The 26698-nt window shown below is 50.6% G+C and overlaps 1 protein-coding gene across 4 annotated transcripts in view; it reads right to left on the reverse strand.

Moving 5' to 3' along the window:
- Positions 1-289: 289 nt before the first annotated feature.
- The window catches only part of DPP3 (dipeptidyl peptidase 3), a 36958-nt gene continuing 10549 nt past the window's right edge, over positions 290-26698 (reverse strand). For all 4 annotated transcript variants that reach the window (XM_036121509.2, XM_036121510.2, XM_036121512.2 and 1 more), the window contains exons 3-18: positions 25442-25531; positions 24761-24898; positions 24220-24294; positions 23510-23603; positions 20524-20654; positions 20281-20411; positions 20147-20205; positions 16712-16906; positions 16422-16534; positions 16008-16100; positions 14539-14601; positions 14317-14441; positions 14082-14202; positions 12794-12973; positions 3648-3810; positions 290-837 (exon numbers count right to left, since the gene is read on the reverse strand). In XM_036121509.2, the coding sequence (XP_035977402.2) occupies positions 665-837; positions 3648-3810; positions 12794-12973; positions 14082-14202; positions 14317-14441; positions 14539-14601; positions 16008-16100; positions 16422-16534; positions 16712-16906; positions 20147-20205; positions 20281-20411; positions 20524-20654; positions 23510-23603; positions 24220-24294; positions 24761-24898; positions 25442-25531 (1944 nt within the window). In that variant the 3' untranslated portion in view covers positions 290-664. The remainder of the gene's footprint in view (positions 838-3647; positions 3811-12793; positions 12974-14081; positions 14203-14316; positions 14442-14538; positions 14602-16007; positions 16101-16421; positions 16535-16711; positions 16907-20146; positions 20206-20280; positions 20412-20523; positions 20655-23509; positions 23604-24219; positions 24295-24760; positions 24899-25441; positions 25532-26698) is intronic.

Here is a 26698-nt window from a genome sequence, read left to right on the forward strand (position 1 = left end):
GCTCAGAGAAACAAAGCACGGGGTTAAGAGATTAAATCCTAGGACTGACTGAAATTGAGAGTTTCCAGTTTTTAGGTTCCTGGAGTATTTTAAAATACAGGAAATGCCACAAAGGACTGTAAAAATTGTGCCACGTTCCTCCTTGTGGCTGTGCCTCGTTGTTTAGAGGTGATACCAAAATCCTGTTGTGGAGGGGAACCTAAAACTGACCTTCCTTCCCTTCCCCATCACCCTGCTGGGAGCAAATGAGAAGTGTGGCAAAGGCAAGGATTCACACAAATCGCAAAGATGGTGGTGATTTCTTATGTTTATTTTCTGGTTATAAAAGTAATACATGAAGAGCACTGGATTGGGAGAGGCTTTGAGTCCTGTAGCATCTAGATAGGTCACTTCTCAGAACTTCCATTCCCTTACCTGGGAAGCAGGATAAGGAGCCGGGCCTTGCCCACTCTACCAAGGGCAGAGCAGATCAAATGAGATAACACAGGAGAAGCACTCGGTAAATTGGAAAGTGCCGACAAATGGAAGGGGTTAGCGTCACCACCCTCGGCTGAGGTAGCACCAAGGTCCGAGCTCCTGCTCCTCCCCTGGCACACACAGGAAGGGGGGGGCCACTGGCAGCCCTGGTTTGATGGAGCTGGGGGAGGAGCTGCATAAATCTGTCTCAAGCCTGGCCAGATGGGGCCTCACTGGGGGACTTCCAGAACCGGGCATCAGCTGTGGCCAGCTGGGTGAGGACCTCCTCCAACTCGGGCCCATCATCTGGGAAGCGCTCGGAGAAGGATCGGATGAGGCCAGCAGCCGAGGCCTCATACTCGAGAAGCTGAACTTCTGAGCCTGGGGAGACAGAGAAAAAGCAGCAGGAAAAGGTTTTAATAGGAAGCAGAGAATCACAATCATAATCATAGGAGCAGGTAGCTCTTCCTGAGCTCTTATCTTGTGCCAAAAATTGTATTCAGTGTTTTATCATCTAATTTAATCCTTACAGTAACTCTATGAAGAAGGAAGCATTAAAGGGGGAGGATTCAATGAACTGTTGCATTCATTCATTCATTCATTCATTCACTTAATAAGTATATACTCTGGTGCCATGTTAGGTTAAACACACAGCCCTTGGGCCCCAGGAGCTTACAGTCCAACAATTGCGTTATCTCTATCTACTGTGGGACCTTGAGCAAGTTTCACAACCTCACTAAGCCTCATTTTCCTCACCGATAAAGTGGGGGTGAGCACAGTACCCACAGTGATTAGATACAATAATGCCCTGAGTGAATTCTCAAGTGCTAGCTATCACTAGCATCATTATCTCGAGCACCCAGCAGAGCCAAAAGGGTACCAGTTTAACTCGTGGGCTGTTCCAAGGGTCCCTTGAATACTCACGGGAAGCATTTCCCTCCAACATACTTCCACTGCTCTACCCACTCACAGAGCCTTGTTGTGCTCTGTGGCACTGTGGGGTGTATTCAGCTAAGAGCACAGGCTTTGGGTTCAGACAGCACACGTTCAAATCCTGGTTCTGCCGCCCACTAACTGTTGACCTCAGGCAAATACATGGCCCCTCAGTGTTTCAGTTTCCAGCTGAAAAATGGGGGCAATAACTTCCCCCTGGGGTTGTTGGGAGTTAATCCATGCAAAGTTTTACCCAGTGACTGGCACATAAAAGTCCTCCAAAGTTATTCATCATCTTTACCATCATCACCATCATCACCACCACCATACCTTTGAAAACCCCACCTGCTCTTCAGGCTTAGTTTAACCACTTCCTCCTCAGAACCTTCCCTGATTCCCTCAAAGGGGAATGTGGTCTTCCCTTCTCTAAGTGTTCTGACCATCGTTTGGGCCTCTTGGGTGCTTATTAATGCTCCCTGGGTGTGATCATTTCTCCCTAGGTCATATTCCTAATGGACTGTGGACTACTTGAGGCAAGGGCCTGGGTCTGATTCACTTCTCCATCCCCAAGGGCCCGCACAGGGCTGGACAATCAAAGCAATGATGTTGTAATGAGCACTTACGATGTGTCTGGCATGATTTGTCCATTTACTCATTTGACATGCATTGAGCAGCTCCTGTGCCAGGCCCTATGCTAGGTGCTTGCTGCTCATGTGGAAGCAAGGCAGACGGGAAAATAGCAGAGTGACAGTGCGTGAAGGGATTGCTTTAGGTTGAGGGGTCAGGGACAGCCTCTCCCAGGAGGTGTCATTTAACAGAGACCAAAATGACAGGAAGGACCAGCCAAAGATTGGGGGAGGGCTGTGCCCAGCAGAGGAGACAGTGAGTGCAAAGGCTATGGGAGTGGGGCGAGCTCAGGGTGTTGGAGAAATGGAAAGGCCATGAGCTGGAGGCCAGTGAGCCAGGAGGGGTCCCTGAGGCCTGGCAGGGGTCGGGGCCAAATCCCCTGGGCCTCTGGAGTGCAACATAAAGAGTTGGAAATAAGCCTTTCAAATGTGTTTTCCTTGCCAGTAGGAGGTAATTATTTCATTTAACCTTCACAACTGCCTGTGACTGTGGGAGTGAGGAGCGCCCTTAATCTGACTCTAGGCTCCTCTGGTAAAGAGCTGTAAGCCTTGAATGATTCTGTCTCTGTGCCTCAGTTTTCTTAACTGTAAAATGTAAACTGTAACTACCTCATTGGGTTATGGTGAGGATTCATTTTATTCTATTTTATTTTTGTAAGTGCGCTCTATGCCCAATGTGGGGCTTGAACTCACGACCCCAAGATCAAGAGTCACATGCTCTGCTGCCTGAGCCAGCCAGGCGCCCCTGTCGGGAGGATTTAAAGAGTGAAGCCATGGAAAGCAGTAAGAGCTTGAAGGAAGTAGCTAATTGTCAGCACACAATCCACACTGGCTTTATGGATGAAGACAAGGTCACGGAGCAGCTGCCTGGCACCTCCTCTGCTCAGGTGGCTCACGTGACGGGCGTCAGGAAAGATGGGTCAGGAGGTGAGAGGAAAGTGAACGCAGCACAGGCCTCTAATACAACAGGTGACAGTGCAGCGCAGACAGGGTCAAGGCTTTTGGAAACAGAGTCATCACTTGAGAAGGGAGGGGGCCCATGGGGCTGCTGATCTCTCTCCCGGGCTCTGCAGTCACATTGTCCCTTGGGTTCCACCAGCCTGCTGGGTTCCAACTCATACCTGCCCCTCACCTTGTCCCCAGGCACCGACAGGCCTGATCCTCCAGGAACGTGCCTGGCCTCCCTGTAAGCCTGGGGTCTGTTTGTTCCACTAGCCCTTGCTCTGCGGGCCTTCTGGAAACCTCTGGTTGCTGTCTTTTTTTTTTTTTTAAGATTTTATCTATTTATTTGACAGAGAGAGACACAGCAAGAGAGGGAACACAAGCAGGGGGAGTGGGAGGGGGAGAATCAGGCTTTCCGCGGAGCCCGATGCGGGGGGCTTGATCCCAGGACCCTGAGCGTCTGCTCAATGACTGAGCCACCCAGGCGCCCCTGGTTGCTGTCTTATAAGCAGCACAGCCCTGCATGTGTGGGGTGGTGGTAACAGATGCCAAGGTTTGGGGCCTAGGGTTTGGCATGGGGAAGCCTGGGGCAGGGAGGGAGAGAGGCAGGAGTCACCCCAGGTAGCCCTTCCTGAGCCCAGGGATGGGTTCCAGGCCTCTGTCCATCAAAGAGGGCTCGGTGTCCATTACCTTCAAGGCGAGTGTTGGGCTGAACGATGAGCTTCCTAGATTCCTTGCGGAGTAGCACTGTGTCCCTGAGGGTGAGGAAGCACTCAGGGGACGCATCAGTGACCGCTGCGTACCCCTCATACAGGGCCCGGCCTCCAGCCACATCTCCTGTGGACTTCAACACCTGTGGGAAGGCAGAAGGAATTAGTGCCTATGATGGGCACCCCTCATGCCTCCATGGGGCTTTGCCAGGGGCCCCAGCCGGCTGTGCTCACCCTGGATGGTATCTGCTCTCTCACCGTGTTACTGTGCTGAATACGGGAGAAATACAGATCAAGGGCTTAGCTGATAATAAGTGCCTAGTAAAGTGAAGCTAATGTTTCTCATTTGGTTGTCTCATTTGAACTGGAGACAGAGAAAGCATTACCATCATCCTCTTTAAAAAAAAAATGATTTCACACATACAAAATATATAGTATATACATATTAGGTTATAATAATAGGTTATAAAGAATATAACACATAGGTTATAAAAAACAATAAGACACCCATATAACTAGCACCCAGCTTAAGAGTTAGTTCCTCCCTTTTTTAAATTAAAAAAATTTTTTTTAATTTTTATTTTTTTAATTAAGTAGGCTCCATGCCCAATGTGGGGCTTGAACTCACAACACTGACATCAAGAGTTGCATGCTTGGGGCACCTGGGTGGCTCAGTCAGTTGAACCTCTGCCTTCAGCTCAGGTCATGATCCTGGAGTCCCAAGATCGAGCCCTGCATCAGGCTCCCAGCTCAGCGGGGAGTCTGCTTCTCCCTCTGCCCCTCACCCCCCTCTCTCTCTCAAATAAATAAAATCTTTTTTTTTTTTTTAAGATTTTTTATTTATTTATTTGACAGAGAGATATAAGAGCACAAGCAGAGGGAATGGCAGAGGGAGAGGGAGAAGCAGACTTCCTGCTGAGCAGGGAGCCCGATGTGGGACTCGATCCCAGGACCCTAGGATCATGACCTGAGCCGAAGGCAGACGCTTAACCATCTGAGCCACCCAGGCGCCCTAAAATCTTTTTTTTTTTTTTAAAGATTTTATTTATTTATTTGAGAGAGAGGGAGAGGGAAAAAGCAGGGGTGGAAGGGTAGAGGGGGAGAGAGAGAGAGAAGCAGACTCCCCGCTGAGCAGGGAACCAGACGTGGGACTTGATCCCAGGATCCTGGGATTATGACCTGAGCTGAAGGCAGATGCCCAACTGACTGAGCCACCCAAGCGCCCCTCAAATAAATAAAATCTTAAAAAAAAAAAAAGAAAAAAGACTCGCATGCCCTACTAACTGAGCCAGCCAAGCACCCCAAGTTAGCTCCTCCCTTGACTGCATCCTGGGGCTTCCTGTCTGAGGAAATAAATAGTCCTTGATTCTGTGCTTATCATTCCCTTATGTTCCCTGAATTCTGCTCTGGACCACGTTATTTTAACTTTTGCTTGTGTCCTGTGATTTGCTTTTTCCGCTTGAGGTATATGTGAGATTCGTCTGTGTTCGGGCATGCAACCATAGTTCACCCTTCTCACTGCTGTCCACTGTTCCACTTAGAAACACCCCACAGGTGAATCCCTTCCCATGATGGGGGCAGCTTGTGCTGTCTGCCATTCAGCATCGCCATGGACACCCTGCGCGCCTCCTGATGGACAGAAGGACGAGATGCAGGTTTCCCCGGGAGAATCAATGGTCTGGAGGTCAGGTGAATGTTCCACCTTAGACAAGCCCACATTGCTCTCCAAAGTTGCTGCACCAGCTGACATTCCCGGAGGCAGCGGCTGGCAGTCCTCACCGCTCTGTATGCCAGGTGGTGGTGGCAGTTTTCCATTTTTGCCAAGCTGGTGGGTATAAAGCTCATGTGGTTTAAGCTGTGCTTTCCTGATTGCTCAAGAGGCTGAACGTCTTCCCATAAGTTGATGTGTTATTCATTTTCCTCTTCGGTTCATGAGTTTTGCTTATTTTCCTGCAGGGTTGTCTTTTCTTCCTGTTTTTTTTTTTTTTTTTTGAGTTCTTTATATATTAAGTACTAACCTTTTGTTCACACATTATGTGGTAAATACCCTATCTTAGCTTAAGACTTCTCTTCTCACATTCTTTATGGTAACTTTTGATGAATAAAAGCTATTTTTATTTGTATTTTTAATTTTATTTATTTATTTATTTTTAAAAGACTTTCTTTTTAAGTAATCTCTACACCCAATGTGGGGCTTGAACTTAACAACCCCGAGATCATGAGTCACGTGCTCCACCGATTGAGCCAGCCAGGCGGCCCCCCAAAAAGCTATTTTTGATGTAGTTAAAGGAACCGATCTTTTCCTTGATGGCTAGTGCTTCTTGTGCTTAGAGAAATTTTCCTTCACTCTGAGGTCATAAAGATATTCTTCTCTGTCGGGCGCCTGGGTGGCTCAGTTGGTTGGGCGACTGCCTTCGGCTCAGGTCATGATCCTGGAGTCCCGGGATCGAGTCCCGCATCGGGCTCCCTGCTCAGCAGGGAGTCTGCTTCTCCCTCTGACCCTCTTCCCTCTCGTGCTCTCTATCTCTCATTCTCTCTCTCTCAAATAAATAAATAAAATCTTCAAAAAAAAAAAAAAGATATTCTTCTCTGTTAAAAATTTTGCCTTTTCTATGTAAGCTGTTGATGCTGGGACTGACTTTGTGTATGGTAGAAGGTAGAAATCCAGTTCGTCTCAGCATGGCTTATTAAATGGTCCCTCCCTCTCTAGTGGTCTGCAGTGTCCCTTCTGTCACATACCAGAGTCAATGCTGATTCTTGGCTCTGTTCCACTGGTCAATTTGTCTATTCCTGCCCCAGGGCTACACTGAACTTAATTATCTTAGAATAAATTTTGGTATCTGGTGGAATGAGTCCCCAGCTTGTTTTGCCTCAGGAGTGTCTTGGTTCTTACTGGTGCTCCTTTAGGCTTCCGTCTAAATTTCACAATCAGTGCACCTGCGTGGCTCAGTCAGTTGAGTGTCCCAACTCTCGACATCGGCTCAAGTCATAATCTCAGGGTTGTGAGATCCAGCCCTGCACGGGGCTCCACACTCAGTGGGGAGTCTGCTTGGGATTCTCTCTCTCCCTCTGCACCTCCCCCCTACTCTTGCACACTCTTAAACTATAAATAAACAAACAAACAAATAAATAATAAATTTCACAATCAGCTTGTCAAGTTCCATGGAAAACCCTCTTAGGACTTTTTTCTTTTAAGACTTTATTTATTTTAGGGGCGCCTGGGTGGCTCAGTCGTTAAGCGTCTGCCTTCAGCTCAGGTCATGATCCCAGGGTCCTGGGATCAAGCCCCGCATCGGGCTCCCTGCTCCGCGGGAAGCCTGCTTCTCCCTCTCACACTCCCCTTGCTTGTGTTCCCTCTCTCGCTGCCTCTCTCTCTGTCAAATAAATAAATAAAATCTTAAAAAAAAAAAAAGACTTTATTTATTTTGAGAGAGCAGAATGAGCAAGAGAGATCACATGAGTCGGGGGGTGGGGTAGGGGCAGAGGGAGAGGGAGAAGCAGGCTCTCCTCTGGACAGGCAACAGGATCCCAGAACCGTGGGATCATGACCTAAGCCAAAGGCAGATGCTTAACCGACTGAGCCAACCAGGCGCCCCCCTCCTGGGACTTTATTCAACCTTGTGAAACTGTTATTGATTTCATCGGTTTGTTTGTAGATTCTTTTGACTTGCCTAGTCATATAATCTGCAACATGAAGAGTTTTATTTCTGCCTAATGCCTAAACTTTACATTTTTTATCTTGTTTCCTCTCAAAAGCTAAGCCCTTCAGCAAACTGTCGATCAGAAGTGGAAATAGGGAGCATTTTTGTCTTTTTTCTGATTTTAAAGGGAATGTTTTAGTGTTTGAACAGATGACAGTTACTGTACTTTCAATTTCTGAGACATTCTTCATCAGTTAAGAAAATTCTTTTTGGGGTGCCTGGGTGGCTCAGTCAGTTGAGTGTCTGATTCTTGGTTTTCGCTCAGGTCATGATCTCGGGGTCATGGAATTGAGACCCGAGACTCCGCACTCCACTCAGCGGGGATTCTGCTTCTCTCCTTTTCCCTCTCCCGCTGCCCCTTCCCCATCTTTACTTTTTTTTTAAAGGTTTATTTATTTTTATTTATTTTTAATTTATTTTTGAGAGAGAGAGAGAGAGAGAGCAAGCACAAATGGGTAGAGGGGCAGAGGGAAAAGCAGACTCCCCACTGAGCAGGGAGCCCTATGTGGGACTCGATCCCAGGACCCTGGGATCATGACCTGAGCTGAAGGCAGCCACTTAACGGACTGAGCCACCCAGGTGTCCAATTTATTTTATTTTAGAGAGAGTGTGAGTGAGTACAAGCAGGAAGGGCAGAGGGAGAGGGAGAGAGAATCTTAAGCAGACTCCAAACTTAGTGTGGATTGTGATGCGGGGGTTCACCCTCAGGACCATGAGATCAGGACCTGAGCCAAAACTAAGAGTCCAGCACTTAACCAACTGAGCCACCCAGGGGCCCCTCAAATAAATAAATCTTTAAAAAAAAAATTCTTTTCAATTCTGAGTTTTCAAAAAAGTTTTTATCATAATGGATATAAATGACTTTCAAGAGCTTTTTAAAAATCTATTGAGATGATCATGGTTTTTCTCTTTTAATCTGTTAATATGGTTATTTTCAAAAATATATATATATTTTTTTTTTTTTTTAAAGATTTTATTTATTCATTTGAGACACAGAGATACAGAGACAGAGAGAGCATGAGCAGGGAGAGAGGCAGAGGGAGAGGGAGAAGCAGGCTCCTCGCTGAGCCAGGAGCCCGATGTGGGGCTCGATCCCAGGACTCTGGGATCATGACCTGAGCCGAAGGCAGACGCTTAACCAACTGAGCCACCCAGGTGCCCCTCAAAAATATATTTTCTAATGTTAGATAAACCTTGCATTTCTGGGATAAACCCACGTTGGTATGTTCTGGATTTGGTCTGCTAGGATTTTGTTTAGAATTTTGGCATTTATATTTTCCTTTCTGGAACTATTTTTGATTTTGGTATCCAGGTCAAACTAGCATAATAAAATGAGGTGGAGAATATTCTCTCTTCTTCTATTACCTGGAAGAGTTTATGTAAAATTGATACCGTCTGTTACTTGAATATTCTGAAAGATTCACCTTTAAAACTCTGTAGGCTTAGTATTTTTTGTATGAAGACTTTAGATCATTGATTTAATTTTTTTTTATTTTTTAAAGATTTTATTTATTTGACAGAGAGAGACACAGCGAGAAGGGGAACACAAGCAGGGGGAGTGGGAGAGGGAGAAGCAGGCTTCCTGCTGAGCAGGGAGCCCGATGCGGGGCTCGATCCCAGGACCCCGGGATCATGACCTGAGCCGAAGGCAGACACTTAACGACTGAGCCACCCAGTCGCCCCCACTGATTTAATTTCTATAATGGCTATAGACTGGTCAAGTCATCTATTCATGAGTGGACTTTAACAAGTTTTATTTTTCTCAGGAGTTGTCCAGTTCACCAAAGTTGTGAATTTTATTGCCATAAGTTACTGTTATATTTGTAGTTATGTGCCCTTTAAGTTTCTACTCTTACTTGTGCCTTCACTCTTTTTTTCTTGACAAATCTTGTCAGATGTTTGTCGGTTTCATTATCTTTTCAAAAACCAACTTTGGGCTTTTTGGTCTTCTCTATACTTCTATTTCAGCTCCTGTGTGTCAACTAGTATATTTGTAATTTTCCTCCTTCTATTTTCTTTTTGTTTTTTTAAGTTAGGCTCCTTGCCCAGCGTGGAGCCCAACACGGGGCTAGAACTCACAACCCCAAGGTCAAGACCTGAGCTGAGATCAAGAGCAGTCCCTTAACCAACTGAACCACCCAGGCACCCCTCCTCCTTCTATTTTCTACTTAATTTCCTTCTCTTTCCTGAATTCTTAAACTTGATGAATTTATGAATTGGGCCTTTAATCAGCTCTAGGAAATTCTCAGCCATTATCTCCTTTAATATATGCCTTTTCCCACCTTCTCACTCTCCTTTCATTTGGAGCTTTGTTTACGTACCTTAGACCTTTCCACACCGTCCCCCACGACTCTTCACTTCTCTTAAATTTTCTATCTTGGTCTCTGTGCTACATACCATATATTTTCTTTTATCTTTAGCTGGATCTCAAACCTGTTTATCCTGCCTATTTTTAGTTTCAGCGGTGTTACAGTTTATTTCTGGGAGTTCCATTTGGTTCTTTTCCAAATATCTGACATTTTGTGGGTCTGATCCTTACTTGTACTGATTTGAAGGTGGCAAAGTAGGACTCCTACTATGGCTTCCTCCAGGTAAGACCCAGGGTTACAAGGATTCTCCAGGGGATGGGGGGGAAACTCCAGAGGGACAGTTAAAGAGAACATCTCTTCTTTCTCTCTTCCCAATAGTACTGAGCACACAGAAAGTAGCGGAGACACATTCATCAAGCCGACACATTAGATCCCACCAGCTTAAACCAGACAGCTGGTAACATCAATGCCAATGGGAGGCAGGACAGATAATAGGGAGGAGGCTGGCAAACTGGAGAGTCATGCCATGTCCAAATGCCCAAATGTGGTGGCTACTGCTCAGTTTCAGCCAGTTGTTTACATGGGATTTGAGCCTATTAATGCCAGTCCTTCCAAGAAGCCAGAAATACAGATTTACACCCAACCCTGCCAATTTTCACAATACAAGGTGGGCCAAAATGGCCCATGTTTGTGACGCTGGCAGAAGCCTCTCCTTGTAGAAATGCCTTCATCTTCCCTACTTGCTACTTGCTGTCTCGTTGCTGTGCTCTTGGCTTTTGCTAGGGGGCTGGTAAGACGAACAGCCGCACCAACAATGCTTCCATATTCCGTATCTTCTATAAAAAAGCTACTGCTGAGGTGACTGTCCTGCTGAATGACTCCTCTCGTACAGAGACCCAACTGGTTCACTCCCTAGAATGGAACATTCTGTGCTTGTTCAATACTAAGTCACAGTTCAATACTGGACTAGGATTTGGCAGATTTGATTCCTTCATCTAGTGACTTATTATCATTAACAAACTAGAATAATTCAAGATAGATAGAAAAGTTGCAAAGATAGAACAGAGAGTTTGCCTATGCCCCTTGTCCAGTTTCTCCTGTTAACACTGTACAAAATTGGTACATTACTATCAACTAAACTCTAGGCATTTTTAGATTTCACTAGTTGTCCCATTAATGACCTTTTTTCTATTCCAGATCTAAGACCCATATTGTATTTTGCATCTACTGATTTTTTTTTTAAGATTTTATTTATTTATTTGAGAGAGATAGAGTGTGCATGAACAGGGCGAGGAGCAGAGCGAAAGGGAGAGGGAGAGAATCTCTAGCAGACTCCATGCTGAGTGCAGAGCCCAATGCGAGGCTCGATCCCAGGACCCTGAGATTATGACCTGAGCTGAAATCAAGAGTCGGACACTTAACCGACTGAGCCCCCCAGGCGCCCCCTACTGATTTTTTTTTTTTTAAGATTTTATTTATTTATTTGTTTGACAGAGAGAGACACAGGGAGAGAGGGAACACAAGCAGGGGGAGTGGGAGAGGGAGAAGCATGGACCCTGGGACCATGACCTAAGCCAAAGGCAGACGCTTAACGACTGAGCCACCCAGGCACCACTACTGATTTTTTTTTTAAGATTTTATTTATCTGAGGGGCTCCTGGGTGGCTCAGTCGTTAAGCGTCTGCCTTCGGCTCAGGTCATGGTCCCAGGGTCCTGGGATTGAGCCCCGCATCGGGCTCCCTGCTCCGCGGGAAGCCTGCTTCTCCCTCTCCCACTCCCCCTGCTTGTGTTCCCTCTCTCGCTGTCTCTCTCTCTCTCTCTGTCGAATAAATAAATAAAATCTTTAAAAAAAGAAAAAAAAGAAAAAGGGGCACCTGGGTGGCTCAGTCATTAAGCGTCTGCCTTCGGCTCAGGTCATGATCCCAGGGTTCTGGGATCGAGCCCCACATCGGGCTCTCTGCTCGGCGGGAAGCCTGCTTCTCCCTCTCCCACTCCCCCCTGCTTGTGTTCCCTCTCTCACTGTCTCTCTCTCTCTCTGTCGAATAAATAAATAAAATCTTTAAAAAAAAATAAAAAGTGCCTTAAATCCTTTCTGGAAATAGGTGGGAGTATAATCATGGAGGTATTTGCTGAACTGAAGGCTGGGCCTTTTATCAATTGAAAAAGCTGGCAGGACCCAGTTCCACTGGAAGGTACTGCAGTGAAGAGTGGGCCTTGAGTGGTTCTCAAACTTTGCTGAATGTCAGACTCACCTGGCAGGCAGGTAAACATGCAGATTCCTGGGTCTTGCTCTCACAATTTCTGAATCAGGTCTGGGGTGGTGCCCAGGAATCTGCATTTGGAGGCTGCTTCTGGGTGATGCTGATGCTGCTAGTCCGTGGACCACACTTAATGTCACACGGGCTTGGATTCACAACATTCTATTTGCTCAGTATGTCGTGTCATTTGCTGTCTGCCAGGTGAGGTAGGCAATGTATCCCATTTAACAGATGAGAAAAGTGGGGCCCAGCAAGGCAGAGTATGTTGCCCCAATTACGTGGCTGGTTAATACTGACATCAGAACCCCAAACGGTCCCGACTCTAAGCATCCCTACGTGGGAGGGAAGCCAAGGCCATGCTGACCACTGTCCTTCACCTACTAAGCTCCAGGCTTCCTTCTGTCCCTCAACCCACAAAGCTCAGTCCAGTCCCCAAACCAGACTTTGTGCTTTGTTTCTTCTGCTCTCAGACCTTCTCATAGCTGGTTCCTGCCTGGCACTCAAATTTCAGCTTAAACGTCATCTCCTCCAAGAAGCCTTCCCTGACCACCCAGGCTAAGGAGGCTCTGCATTCCTTTCCCCTCCAATTTCACTTGCTATCGTATCACCAAGTTTTATTGTCTTTACAGCTCTCGCCTCATTCGCTTATTGTTTACATGTTCGCTACAACATAAGAAACTGCTTACAACTTATGCTCAGTGCCTGGCATATGGTAACACTCAGTATACACACTTGTCTGATGAATGAATGAATGAATGAATGAACGAACGAACAAACAAAAGGATGATCAGAAGGCTACGAGGCAGTACTAGAGGGGAGGAGACAGGGTGAGGCTGGAAGGCAAGAGGGCTCCGCTTACCTGAAGTTTCCTCAGGAACCGCTCCAGGGCGGGCTTGCCCACAGGCCGGATCTTGTTGCGGTCAAGGCGGACCCGGGCATCTGGGCGCCCATCAGCGCCTGTGGTGGGAGTGACAGTAACGAGTCCCTCGCCAGCCTCCAGCAAGACCCTCAGGATCACAAACCGGGCCTGCATGTGGGCCTGCCGGAGCCAAGAAGAAAGGAATTATTTACATCCCTGAGATAAGACATATCAAAAGCTTGGTCCAAAGCCTCATACACAGTATGTGCTCATTAATTGTCAGTTATTCTTACCCCTTCATTCTCCCTCACCCCTGTGGGTCTTTTTCTGCCTATTCCTCTCCCCTTAAATGTATCCTCCCCTCTCTGCTCTTAAGGGAAGGCAGGCTGCCCTGGGAAACAGGAAGGCCATTTCCAGGCAGGTCCCAGAGCCCTGTGCCCCCCTTGCCAACCACCATGCCCTTTGCTGCTCCAGACCCCACCCTGATGATAGCAGATACCCCCAGGGGTCCCCCACAATCCAGGTCACCAAGCACTTTCTCTTCTACAATCTTGTTTGCATTCAACAGTGGGACCAAGTGGGCATCATGAACCCCAGTTTACAGATGACAAAACAGAGGCCCAGAGAGGTGAAGTGACTTGCTCAGGGTCACACAGCTATTAAGGGAGATCAAGGACTCAGACCTAAGTTTCCTGACTCTAAAACGTGTATTCTTCTGATGACATAAGACTGCCTCCTCGAAACAGACTTGTATGACTTTTAAGAACATTCCTGTTGTTTATCCTATTTCCAAAGTACATATCATAACTGAGCAGCCTAGCCTAACAGCTCTGGAGATAGACTGCTTGGATTTGAATCCTGGCTCTGCTACTTAACAGCAAGTTACTTAATGTCTTTGTGCCTCAATTTCCTCATCTCTAAAATGAGAGTAATAATAGCACCTACCTCCTGAGGTTGACGTGGGGAACAAAGAGTTAATTCAGATAAAGTGCTTAGAACTGTGTGTTGCAGAGTTAAGTCTGACGCAAGTCAGCTATTAGCAGTCATATAAAATCACCTCATCTGATTTCGCCCTCAGAGGTGGGCAGGGAGATTATTATTCCCATTGCACAGACAGGGACACTGAGGCTCACAACAGTGTGACTTACCCCCATAAGCAGTGGAGTCTGGGATTAAACCCACTTCAGGTGCCTCTTAGGTAGATAAGGTTGTCCCATCCTTACACCTAGAATCCTGACCTTGGCCCCCCCTGCAGGCCTCCCCCTGCCGGCTCTCTGCTGGCTCCCACCTGTCTCCAGCTGGAGGCCTCAGGGGTGTAAAACTCCAGAGCAAGCAGCCCAGCCCGAACCATGTTGAGCCAGTTCACATAGATCACATCTTCTGCATCAGCCCCCTCGAAGCCAAAGATCCTGGGGGAGGGACAGGGAGGTGGCAGGGGCAGTCAGAGGCTGCCTGGGTCCTGACCCCCGCCAGGACGCCCTCTGTCCACAGGGAGGCCCACCCCCCATGCCTGTTGCCCGTACTCCAGAACTTGGGGGTTGAGGCAGAGGTAGAGGCCCACACTTTCAGCCCGGCATTCTTCGTAGCTAGAGGCGATGGTGCTGAACTTGCTGTCCCAGGTCTCCCCGCTCCGGTACCAGCTCTGAATCTGGGAGGGGAAGCCCGGGAAGTAGGCTTAGGAGTAGCTGCCACCCCAGCATGCCCAGCCCCCCAGCACCTGGGGGCTCCGCCGAGGCCGCCCTCACCTGCTCCCCCGTCTCTGGGTTGATCACTGTCTCCTGGTCAAAGTTAAATGCTCCTTTCTCATCCTGCAGAAGGGTCAGGACATAGGGCAAGTGAGGGAAAGGTGCCTCTGCCCCAGCCCAGTGCTTCAGCCCAGGGATTTGAGCGCCATCCTCGTGCTGCCGCCTCCAAACCAGAGTCCTCTGACCCCGGCTGCCCTCTCAGAGCCCCCAGCACGTGAAAACCCAGACCCAGGATCTCTGGACCCCAGATATGTGCCAGTGGATGGGCTAGAAAGCTGGGATGCTGCTCCCCTACGCGCTTCCCAGGCCCTCTCCCCATGCTGGCAGAGGCCACAGCCCGTGATTCTCTACCTCCAGTAAGCATCAGCCTTGCGATCCACTCCACGTGCCAAGTGTCTTTCATGCTCCATCCATTTATTCCTCACAACCACGTCCCCCCAGGAAGGTTCTATTACCTCACTTCACAGAGGAGGAAAATGAAGTCCAGAGACTATGAGCCCCAACGTGGAATCAGAGCACATAACCTCCACGCACACTATCTCTTTACAGTAAACCCGTTTCCAGAGGGCCTACTGTGTCAGGCAAGCCCTAGGGCTTTGCTTTTATTCCTCATGATGGCCGATATGGTAGGAGTCAGGGTCCCTGTTTCACAGATGGGCCAACTGAGGCTCAGTAAGGAGAACTGACTTGTGCAAGGACACAGAGTGGCCACATTTGTCCCCATTTCCCTGTGACTTCAAAGCTTGGACAAGGACAGTTTGCCAGGCTGCTGCCCCATTAGCTGCTCTCTGAATCGTCCTGACCTCCAGCCCCTCCTGATTCAGTGACGTGCCCCACCTCACAGGGAGCAGACCCAAACCAGAACCCTGCTCTCTCTGATGCCCTGGCCCTACCCCCCCCCCAACGCCCCGCTCCCCGCTGGTCATCTCGTCTGTGCAGCTCCATGCTAGGGGTCCATCATGGGCTCTCCTCAGCCTGCCAGAAAGGCTGTCTGTCTTCTTTGTATCCCCTGAGTGGGTGTCCCAGGGGCTCCAGCCACTCTGACTGGCTGGCAGGAAGGGGCTGCTCTCGCAAGAAGTGACTCACTCCCTGTTAATACCTGGAAAGGTACAGGTTCTAGGGAATGGCAGTCCAAAGACAGACCATGCTGCAGCCTCAGGACTGGGAGCCTGCAGAGACTGCGCCTCACAGCCTCCCTGTCCCTGGGCTGTCGGAGTCCCACCTCCAGGGCAGGCTTCCTTGGCCTGAGCCAAGCCACTCCTCCTGTGAAGGAGACCTCAGCTGGACTGTCCTGAGGGCCCTGCACCGTTGGGGCTCCTGGGACATCTCGGGGGAGGGTGAGATAGGAACTTCCCTCCTTTAGGGGCCATTTTCCCCACCTAAGCCAAAGCCCGTGAGGACAAAGACGGAAGCAGCGTCACCCTGGTGGGGTTGATCGTGGGGGAGGCGAGCTGCGGGCGCGTTCTCACCTGCACGAAGAGCTTGCCGCTGCCGTGGCCCAGCAGCTCGTGCAGTCCCACCTGCACATCAAAGGAGGGCCCCTTCCAGCGGATGTACAGGTCCTGCCGAGACAAGCAGAGGCCCATGCCGCCTGCAGCCCCACCACAGCCACACGGCCTGCTGATGCCCCTGCTGCCAAACCGAGGGCCTGTAGCCTCCTTCCTGCCGGGCTCCACGGGGGCCCCCGCGCGGCCCATCCCATCCTTACAACAACCTGCAGGAAGGGACTGCCTCCACAGTTTGACATGTGAGCAAACAGGCCAAGTCTCAGGGCCACCGGGCTGGTAGCCGTGCTCTTTCCTCTCCCTGCGCTGGGCCCTCCGCCTTCTTGTGTCAGCCGTCAGGCCAGGCCCGCCCCAAACCCTCGGGCGGCTGGTGCCCACCTTGTCCTCCTCCTCCAGGAAGGTCAGCTTCTCCCGCTGCGTGGCGTAGGCCACAGCCAGGACGTTCCCCAGTGACACATTCTTGAAGCCATCCGTCTGCCTCAGGTCGTCATCTGGAGAAGGTAGGGAGGGAACCAGGGAGAAGGGGCAAACATCAAGGGCCACAGATAAGGAGTCTAGACAAGAGGACCAGGCTGGGATGGAGAACGGAGCGGGGCATGGGGCCAGGGCAACTGTGTGCAGGGGGAGGGGCGACTCAGGGGACACTGTTGCAGCTTGAGGAAGCTCACAGTTGGGGATGTTGATGCCAGCAGGGATGCCAGAGCCAGAGAAGGTGAGAACATCCAGGGAGGTGAAGTCGGGGGTGAGGAACTTGTCCTTCTCGAAGGTCGGGGGCCAGGGCAGTTCCTTCAGCAGCTGTTCTGCACTTGCCACCAGGCACTCAAACTTGGCACTCATGGCCTTGTTCACCATGGCCACAAAGCCTGTAGGGAGAGAGGTGGGCTGTGGGCTGGCAGGGTTTGGGAGGGGTCCCGTACCCCACTCAACTCCGTGACCCCTCTGGCCATCATGCAGGTACCACATGTCTGCTGTGTGCAGTACCCTTTGCGGGCCAGTGGGGAGAAGAGGGACCCAGGCCTGGTCTCGTCTTTGTGGAGGTCACTGGGGTGGGTGGGATATAGAGGCGGCTTCACTGGGTAACATCTGAGATGGATCTTAAAGGAGATGGCAGGGAGCACATAGAGGGTGGTGGGTAAAGATCAGATTCCCAGTGGAAGGGACTGCAAGAGCAAAAAACATGTTCTTTTGGGGGCAACTGAACTGTCCTGCAAGGCTAGAGCGTCTGGCTTATGAGGTGATGACTGAGGCAGTATACTATGCAGGAGGCCTGGGACTGATCCTTTTAGGTTTAATGCGGTTGGAGATCCTAGCTTCTGTTTCTGTTTCCAAAGTTGCACTCCGTAACATGTAGTTTCTATGAGAGCCTTCATAAAGAAAGAGCTTCCTGGTCAAATAAGTTTGGATAATACTATTTGCTCTATCTCTAACTTCTTAGAGATTCTTTTTTTTTTTTTAAAGATTTTATTATTTGAGAGAGAGAGAGAATGAGAGACAGAGAGCATGAGAAGGAAGAGGGTCAGAGGGAGAAGCGGACCCCCCGCTGAGCAGGGAGCCCGATGTGGGACTCGATCCCTGGACTCCAGGATCATGACCTGAGCCGAAGGCTAACTTCTTAGAGATTCTTAATGTACATTTGCATATTAGAGGTACTGAAGAGTCCTGCAGGCAAGACCCCTTACTGCTTAGAACTGAACCCTTCTTGGTGTAATTCCTGTGAACCCTGCACGAGCTATGCCCTGGAAAGGCCTGGCCTAGACTACTGCGTGGTCAGGCTCCTGCAAAGAACGGATTAACTTGGCCAAGGGTTAGACCTGGCAAAGCCTCCCTGTCTGGAGCCACTGGGTCGGGTGGAATTGGCATACCAGGTCAGGAAGACAGGATGATTAAAACAGCAAAGAAGAAAACGCAACCTCCGGGATTGGTTAAATAAATTAGGGGGCAGCCATACGATGGCATACCATGCAACTGTTAGTCATGTAACAATAGCAGATGTCATGGGAAATTATAATATTACGCAGCTATTAAAAAGAACATGGGGGGGGCGCCTGGGTGGCTCAGTCGGTTAAACATCTGCCTTTGGCTCAGGTCATGATCTCAGGGTCTTGGGATCGAGCCCTACGTCAGGCTCCTTGCTCAGAGGGGAGTCTGCTTCTCCCTCTCCCTCTGTGCTCTCTTGCTCTCTTTCTCTCTCAAACAAATAAATAAAATCTTTAAAAAAGAAAAATAAAAAAATAAAAACCAAAAAGAACATGGGGGAGTCTGGCTGGCTCAGTCGGTAGAGCACGTGACCCTTGATCTCAAGGTCATGAGTTCAAGCTCCATATTGGGCGTGGAGCCTATTTAAAAAAATAAAGAAGTAAAAATAAAAAGAACATGGTAGGTCTATACATACTGATATGAAAAGATATCTAAAATATATTTTTTTATATATCTAAAATATTTAGTGAAGAAAGCAAGTGGCAGAACAATCCATAGAGCATAATCTAACCAACCTGGATAAATTAAAAGTTTTGTGCGTGTGCTTAAACAAAGCTCTGGAAAGACCTGTACTCAACTGTGTGAACTGTGGTGACCTCTGGAGGGGAGTGTCACAGGGGACCAATTTCACGTTCTATCCTACATATTTCTGTATTGTTCCAATTACTTAAAACAAACATGGATTTTTTAACACACACACACATATTTTTAAGCATTTATAGCTCTACATAAAAACAAAAAACAGGGGCGCCTGGGTGGCTCAGTCGGTTGTGTGGCCAACTCTTGGTTTCAGGTCAGGTCATGATTTCAGGGTCTTGGGCTCGAGCCCCGCATCGGGCTCCCTGCTCAGCCTGGGAGCCTGCTTGTGGATTCTCTCTCTCCCTCTGCCCCTCCCTCTGCTTGCACTCTATCTCTAAAATAAATAAATAGATAAATCTTAAAATAAATAAATAAAAACAAAAAAACCCCACAATGTACACTCCCAATTTTAACCTTGAGGTGGGAGCAATCACGGATGATTTCTTTAGTATGTTTTCCAAAATCTGTGACCGTGAACATGGACTACTTTTCCTTTTTTTTTTTTTTTAAGATTTTATTTTTAAGCAACCTCTATACCCAATGTGGGGCTCGAACTCACAACCTCGAGATCAAGAGTCACATGCTCTACTGACTGAGCCAGCCAGGTGCCCCTGGACTACTTTTCTAATAACTACAATGAGTTAGGTAAAGAGGGGAGCCTCTGAGATCAAGGCTGCTTAGGATGTTCTGGGGTCTTGGCCCTCGGAAAGGCCTGGAGAATCAGGACCCAGGCAGGGAAGCTGTAGGTGTGCACACCTGTCCTCCCCTCTGGTCCCTGTACCACCTGTGCCCTGGGCCTGCATCTTTGGGCTCAGATCTAAGCCCCCCACCAGCTGTTGGGGCTTTCCTCTCTCCTCCCAAGCTAATTTCTCCGGCTTCTCGCAGTTGGATTTTCCAGACTCTATCCCCAGGGGCTGGGGAGGATAAGGCTTGGCATAGAAGTCTAAATCCTCGGGCTGGATGCCCTGCCTCGAACAGGTGGGCCTGGTGGGGGTATGGCTATAGGCGTGGGGGGCCAAGGCGGCCTCGCACCTGCCCTGGGATGACAGCAGCCAAGTCAAGTTCACAGGCATGATGTTAATTATGCTCCCATTCACCCAGGACCTTTTATGTGCCTGGCGCTGTGCTCAGCAGCCTGCATATAATACCTCACTTCCCACGACACCCAGAAGGGAGTGACCGATGCTCAGATACGGGGTTTACCCAGCTGGGGAGGTCACACAGCCGGTGAGTGGCAAAGCTGGGCTTGGAACAGCCGTAGCCTGTGCCCGGATGAGACAGCAGAGGCAGCAAAGTGGCTCAGAACCAAGGTGCCAGGCTCAGCCACTCGCCAGCTCTGCCTCGATAACCACTTCCATAAAGTGAGGATAGTAATTGTCACAGGACAGTGTCCAAACAAGCTCCTATAGCTAAGTGCCCAGTGCCTGGTAAATCATCAACACTGGTTCTGATTATTTGTATTATTATGGACAAGGGGGGAGGGGAGAACCTTCAGGGGACACCAGGGTAAGCGTTTGCAAGCTGACCCCCCTCCTCCCAGAAGTTACCTTCAAACTCTCCACGGGAACCAAAGGGGTCTCGGTAGCTCTCGATGAACCCGATGTAACTGGGGGAGTAAAGGGCAGAGATGGAAGAGGGGCAGGCAGGAGGGGGGCAGCCAGGGTGAAGGCTGGTGCCTCACCTCTCCACGATGGGGCCTTTGTCCTGTATCCAGAAGCGGGAGCCCCTCTTGTGGGCCTCGATAGAGCCCTGGGTGAAACTTTCTATGTACTGAGCCAGCATCTGTTCCTGCTGGCTGTTGGCTGCATACGCCTGGGGGTGAGCAGGGGTCGGTCAGCCTCAGGCCACCCACCTGTCTCGGTGCCTGTCTTTGCTGCCCAGAGGGATCTGGAGCTTGCACCCCTCAGCCCCCAGCCAGCCCTACCTTGGCCTTCTCCAGGTGCTCCACCACCTTCTGGAGGATAGGGGCATAGTCCCCCCGAGTCACCTGGAAATGGCTCCCCTGGAATTCGTAGCTCTTCAGCTTGGAAGTCATTTCAGAATGCAGAGCAGGCTCTGAGGGAAGAAGGATCGTTCAGGGAAAAGGCTAGCGTAAGACATCCCAGCAAGCTTCTCACTGTGACACTCTTACTCTAAGATCTTCAATGACTCCCCACTGCCTACAGAAATTAGTATAAACTTTCATTTTCAAAAAATATGTATATAGTTAACTCATTTAAGCCTGACATCAACTCTGGGGGGAGTTATCTCCATTTTACAGATGGGGAAACTAAGGCATGGAGAAGTAAAGTAAGTTTCCAAAGGTCACACGGGCAGCAAGTGGCAGAGCAAGATTCAGACCTAGGGTGGCAAACTGTATTTAGAGAGACAGCCATCACCGAAATGTAAGGAGCCTTATAAGGAGATGAGAGGGTGAACAGGAAGTAGGAGGTAGGGTGAGAGAAGATGCTGGGGGGGGGGGGGGGGACATGAGCCAAGGAAAGCAGGCAGCCTCTAGAAGTTGAAGCTGAGAGAGGCGAGGAAACAGATCGCCCCCTGGAGACTCCAGAAGGAACTGGAGTCTTGTTTCAGACTTTGGACCCCCAGAGCAGTAACAGAATAACTTTATGTTGTTTTATGCCACTACATTTGGGGTGATTTGTTGTGTTTTGCTTGTTGCCGCTGAGCAGTAGGATATATTTCTAGGTTATGTTGTAAAAGAAAAAAGATAAGCACAGTGTCTCGCACCTCCCAAGGTGACATCCCCCATCAGGAAGTGGGGGCTCTTGGCCCTCCTCCTGACGCTGGGCAGACTTGTGACTCTAGCAGAAGTGATGCCACAGGACTGCCGAGGCCAGGTCATAAAAGGTGACACAGCTTTTGTCCACCCAAGATGGCTCTCTTGGGGTGTCCACCAAGCCACCCAAGGTGGCTCTCTTGGGATGCTCACTGGTGGAGGCCAGCCAACATGGGCAACGTGAAGAAGCCACGTGAGGCGTTCTGGCCCATAGCCCCTGCGGAGGTCCCAGGTGACAGCCAGCATCTTCGGCCGGCCGTGGGAGTGTGTCTGCAGGTGATTCCAGCCCCTGGAATGGCACCCCAGCCTCCGAGTCTCCCCAGCTGCGGCCTCGGACATTGTCACCTGGCACAAGCTGTTCCGATTGTGCCCCATCCCAATTCCTGACCCGCAGAGTCTGTGAGCGTGAAGAGGTGGGTTTATAACCCTAAATTTGGGGGTCATCCGTACATAGCGAGAGATACACCAGGAGCACTCAGGCAGCCTGGCTCCAGAGCCTCACTCTCCTCGGTCAAATCCAACGATGTGCCAATCCCTAAACTTTCCCTCCACCATGCTCTGGGACTCACACCGTTCCCTCCATCAGAGGGTGCCATCTTCATCTATTCCCACACCAAAGATGAGTTTCTACCAAGTGCTAGCCACTGGGGAGACAGTGGTCAGTGAAACACACAATTCCTCCTCTTGAGGAGCCCGCAGTCAACAGCAACAACAAAAAAGCCTGGGCAATTACTGGGTGTGCTGATGGGAAAAGAGAAAGTCATGGAAGGACAGGGCAGGGTGCTGGGGAAGGTGATGAGCAGGTGTTCATCACGTGAATGTGTAGACGAGAGGGAGGACTTCGAGGTGGGAAAGGGGACAGACCGTGCAAAGTTCTGCACTTGATCTTAGCCAAAAGGCCGAGAAGCAATTCAGACCGTGCAAAGTTCTGGACAGCAAATGTGACAGCACGGGGTTTTCAGTAAACTACCAAGTACGGCTGGGGCACAGAGTCTAAGTGGGAGGCGGGCAGGGATATGGGGCTGGGGGCTGGCAAGTGGAAAAGGGAGGGCCAGGCTGCAAAGGTCCTCATAGGGGTCTGGACCCCAATTTTCCTCTGAGAATCCTCCTCCCCCCACCTCCAATTCAGGTGCATGGGAGGGGCTGACCTCATCATCACCTGGCTCTGAGGCAGGCTTGGGATCAGGGTCCAGACAATCAGAGATCTATCTGTCCCTTGACCACAGGGATTGGTTCACAGATAAATACGGGACCCAAAATAGAGAAACTAGAGCCACTCCCAGACCTTATTGAAGAAACTTCTGGGAGAAAAGGGCCCTCTTTCTGCTGGAGTGGCCAGGCTGGTGTCTATCAGGCCCTGTGTGGGAGGAACACGCCATGGATGAAGTGAGAGAGCGGAGCCCAGACACAGAGAGAAATCTCTCGGAATACCGTCCGAGCAGCTGGGTCCAGCTGTGCTTGAAGCCATCCTACTCTGGGATTCTTAATTACCCAAGCCTGTTAAGTTCCCTTCTGGTTTAGGCAAATGTACGATAGAGTCTTCACTTGTGAAGAGTTCTGAGTGATAGAGCCCTCGGAGATGGATTTGGGCTTTACCCCGAGGGTACTCTGAGACATATTTAGAAAGCGGACTCCAGTACGTTCACCATCTCCCCCTTTCTATTCTCCCGAACCTCCAAGACCCATAGCGTCACCTCTTCCACTAAGCCTTCACTGATGCGCAGTTTGGATTTCTCTTCTAGCCTGTTACGGGGCAGGTGGCCCAGCCTCTGTTCCCATTGTTCACACGGATTGTTACCCTTTGTGCCACTGCCTGAAGGACGGGGACCGTCAGAGGCTTGCGGCAGTAACATCCACCAAGTGGCCTGGAACCCTCTCCCTGTCCTCATGTCTCCCCCTGTATCTTTACTGTCGCAGCCAGCCCCGGGGCTCGTGTCCCCCTCCTAGGTACCACCGGACGCAGAGCACAGCAGGGAGCACGGCGCCTAGTAGGTCTGCAGTCAACGTGTGCCGGAACTATTAGGTCCGTCACTCCCTGGGGGGCCCGGTAACCCCTGTCCTCAGTCCGGCCCCCTCCCCCTCCCCGGGCCAGGAGTGCTGAGGAGGGAGTAAAGGGGTGTGTGAAGCAGCTCACCCATGCCGAGCACAGAAGCCAGCCGCACCTCGTAGCAGGGCTTCCCATCCTGGCTGACGCCCTTGAAGAGTCGCGTGTTGTAGGCACTGAGGTTCTGGAAAAGACCAGGGCAGGGGTTTGGGGAAGAAGAGTAAGTCCAGAGGGGGCCGCAAGGTGGGAGGAGGGAAACGGGTTCACACCAGGGAGAAAGGTACAGAGGCAAAGCAGGCTAGGGCGTCCGGGGGATCGTGCCTGAGTCCGCAGCGATGGGGAGAGAGCAGGTGGGCAGGCCAGGCCGGGCTCCCCGAGACGCTCTGCTCTATACGCTGAGCACTAAGTTTACTAAGCGCTGACCCCACTGTGTCAGCTGACCCAGGGCTACGCGAGGCGGGCTACGCGAGGCAGAGCACGTGGAAACTGTTGCTGGGAGGTAAACCCCATGAAGGACTCCAGGACCTAATCGGAGCAGCTCTGATGTCTCCGCTGTCCTGCCCTCAGGCTGTCACGAAGGCCTTCGGCCTGGGGCGGGCAGGGGCAGCTCCATCACTGGCACGTGTGGGAACGTCTTCCTCGCTGGAGCCAGGCCAACTCTTAGACAAGGATTCCCAAGTCTTTTCTACTTCAAACGCCCAGGATGCCGTGTCTCCGGACCCAAGCTGAAACCTGGGAGTGGGTGCCGATGGCGAGGGGGCCCTGTCAACCCACTGTCCCAAGTTCCCCAACCCTCAAACCTGTGAGTCCAGAAAGTCTTGGGCCAGTTTGGCATCTTCCATGGTGCAATCCCCAGAGAAGTAGGTGGTGATTCCCTGTCGGGGAAAGGGACAGATGGGAGGAGGAACTGCCGAGGTCGGGACACATTGCCCCCAGCCCCTGGCTTCCCGCACTTCCTCCCGGCAGCCTCCACCCTGCTCCCTCTCATCTCTTTCCAGGGGAGAAAACCGTAACACAAATCACACACAGAGGCCCATCTCCAGCCTTCCTGCAGCTCTGCTCCAGCCTTTTGCCAGCTGGCCCACCCCGAAGGCTTGCTCCTTTCCCATCTTCCCCTCCTCAGCTCCCTTGAGCTCTCAGCTCTTCTCTTCTTCCCTTCTGCACACACCACCCCAGGCTGTCAGAACCAGAAGGGCTTCAGAAAGCATTCCATCCAACTTGCTTCCTAGTTTACAAATGACAAAACTGAAGCCCACTGCCTCCTTATGCAGTATCCTTCCCTCCATGCCAGGTGACTCCAAAGGATGCCCTCCACTCTCCTGTACGGTTGGGGGGCCTCACCTCCTTCCCCAGCCCGAGGTGTCGAAGCCTTGGCTCCAGAGAGAACATGAGCTCCCTGCAGGTCTGCCAGAGGCTCCGGACTTCTTCCGGGTGCTGCTGAGCCGCCTTACTCCCCAGGATCACACGTTCCAGCTTCTCCTGCAGGGGAAGAGGCCATTGGCTCGGCCACACCGCCAAGCCTGTCTTCTGGACCTTCCACACCCACCCCCCAGCTCTTCTCCTGCAGTCTAAGACCTGGCTCAAAGTGCGGCTGATGGACTAGCAGCATCGGTATTGCTTGAGAAATGTTGAGCCTCAGGCCCCACAGCAGACCCGTTCAGTCGGAAGCTGCATTTCAACAAGACGGCCAGGCAACTTGTGTGTGCGAGTGCTGAGAGCCCAGGTGTAAGAGTGGCCTCTGCCCGAGATGGGCCCAAGCTCACAGTGCCAGTGAGGGACTCACCGTGCCCGGGCCTCTCCACCATCCCCAGTGATGAGATGACCAGGCTCCATTTTCGCAAGCACTTAAGTTCATACATCCTCCCCTTGTACGCCCTCAGGTCAGCATAGTCAGGAAGAGACACTGCTTTCCCTTTATATGTGACAGGCATGGCAGTGACAGGGTCAAGGTTCCACTTAGGCCCCCACTCCCATCCCGCCGGCCCCAAATTCCTCACCTTCCCCAGCCGTCCCTCAACTCACCTTGGGCAGGTTGGGAACAAACTTGGTGTCGCCAAAGGACTTGTAGTTGCCCATGTTGGAGTAGACACCTGCAGCATAGACCAGGAACGCCTGGGGGGAGGTGGGCATCAGAGACCCGGAAACACAGCCCCCCCACAACCGGACCCCACCCCAGGGAGGTTCCCTCCTGAGATGATGACACCCAGAGGAACCAGTATAGGCAAGGCTGGGAAATCTGGGGGCAGGACCCAGATCCCGGCAGGCCCCAGTCTGGCCCCAACATACTTTCACAGACCAGTCTTCACACACCCAGTGTCCAGCCAAACCAGTCTTCTCAGCAGCCCCCAAACACACCCACCTTTGTTCCCGCTATGCCCAGCACCCTCTCAGCCTCCCGCGGCCATTCCGTATGAGCTCTGAAGCCCTGCTGAAACACTGCCTCTGCCTCCTTCTGCAGAAAGCCTGTCTTCTGCCCCCAACCAGCCAGGCAGCTGGAACTGGAAGCATCCAATGTTAGAGCTGGAGGGGCCTTGATCATCTGCTCTATAGCTTTTGCAGGCCGAAAACTTAGTCTCCCTTCCTCTGGCAACAAGACCTCAATCTTCCTCTTGGGAAGGGAGGATCTCCCTTCCCTGACTCCGGGGGTAGTCCCAGGCTCAAGCTAGACAGACAGTAAGAGCCCTACCCAGGCATTTCCTAGTGGCAAAGAGCCTCTGTTTTTATACTAGGGATCATGGAGCCTGGAGCCCCTGGAGCTCCCCTGTTGGAGTGAAGAAAGAAAGTAGGGCTGAGAGATGAAGATTGCATCAAAATGGTATCCCTGATCCCCTGAATCCAGCCGTGACTGAAGCCTGCGCTAGCCCTGGACTTTTCAATTATGTGAGGCAGTAATGCTCTCTTTTTTAAAGTAGACTTTATTTTTTAGAGCATTTCAGATCCACAGCAAAACTGGGAAGAAAGTATACAGATTCCCCATGTACCTGCTGCCCCCCGACACGAACAGCCCTCCGTATTATCAACGTCTTCCACTGGAGTGGCACATTTGTGACAACTGATGAACCTACCTGGACACATCATCACCCAAGACCACAGTCTACATTAGGGTTCACTCTTGGTGTACACTCTATGGGTTTGGACAAATGGATGGCATATATCCACTCCTACATACGATACATTATACTATAGAGTAGTTTCACCGCCCTATATATCCCTCCCCTCAATGCCCGGCAACCACTGATCTTTTTTACGATCTCCATGGTTTTGTCTTTTCCAGAATAT

The sequence above is a fragment of the Halichoerus grypus genome, chromosome 11 (assembly GCF_964656455.1).
Source record: "Halichoerus grypus chromosome 11, mHalGry1.hap1.1, whole genome shotgun sequence".
NCBI classification, from domain to species: domain Eukaryota; kingdom Metazoa; phylum Chordata; class Mammalia; order Carnivora; family Phocidae; genus Halichoerus; species Halichoerus grypus.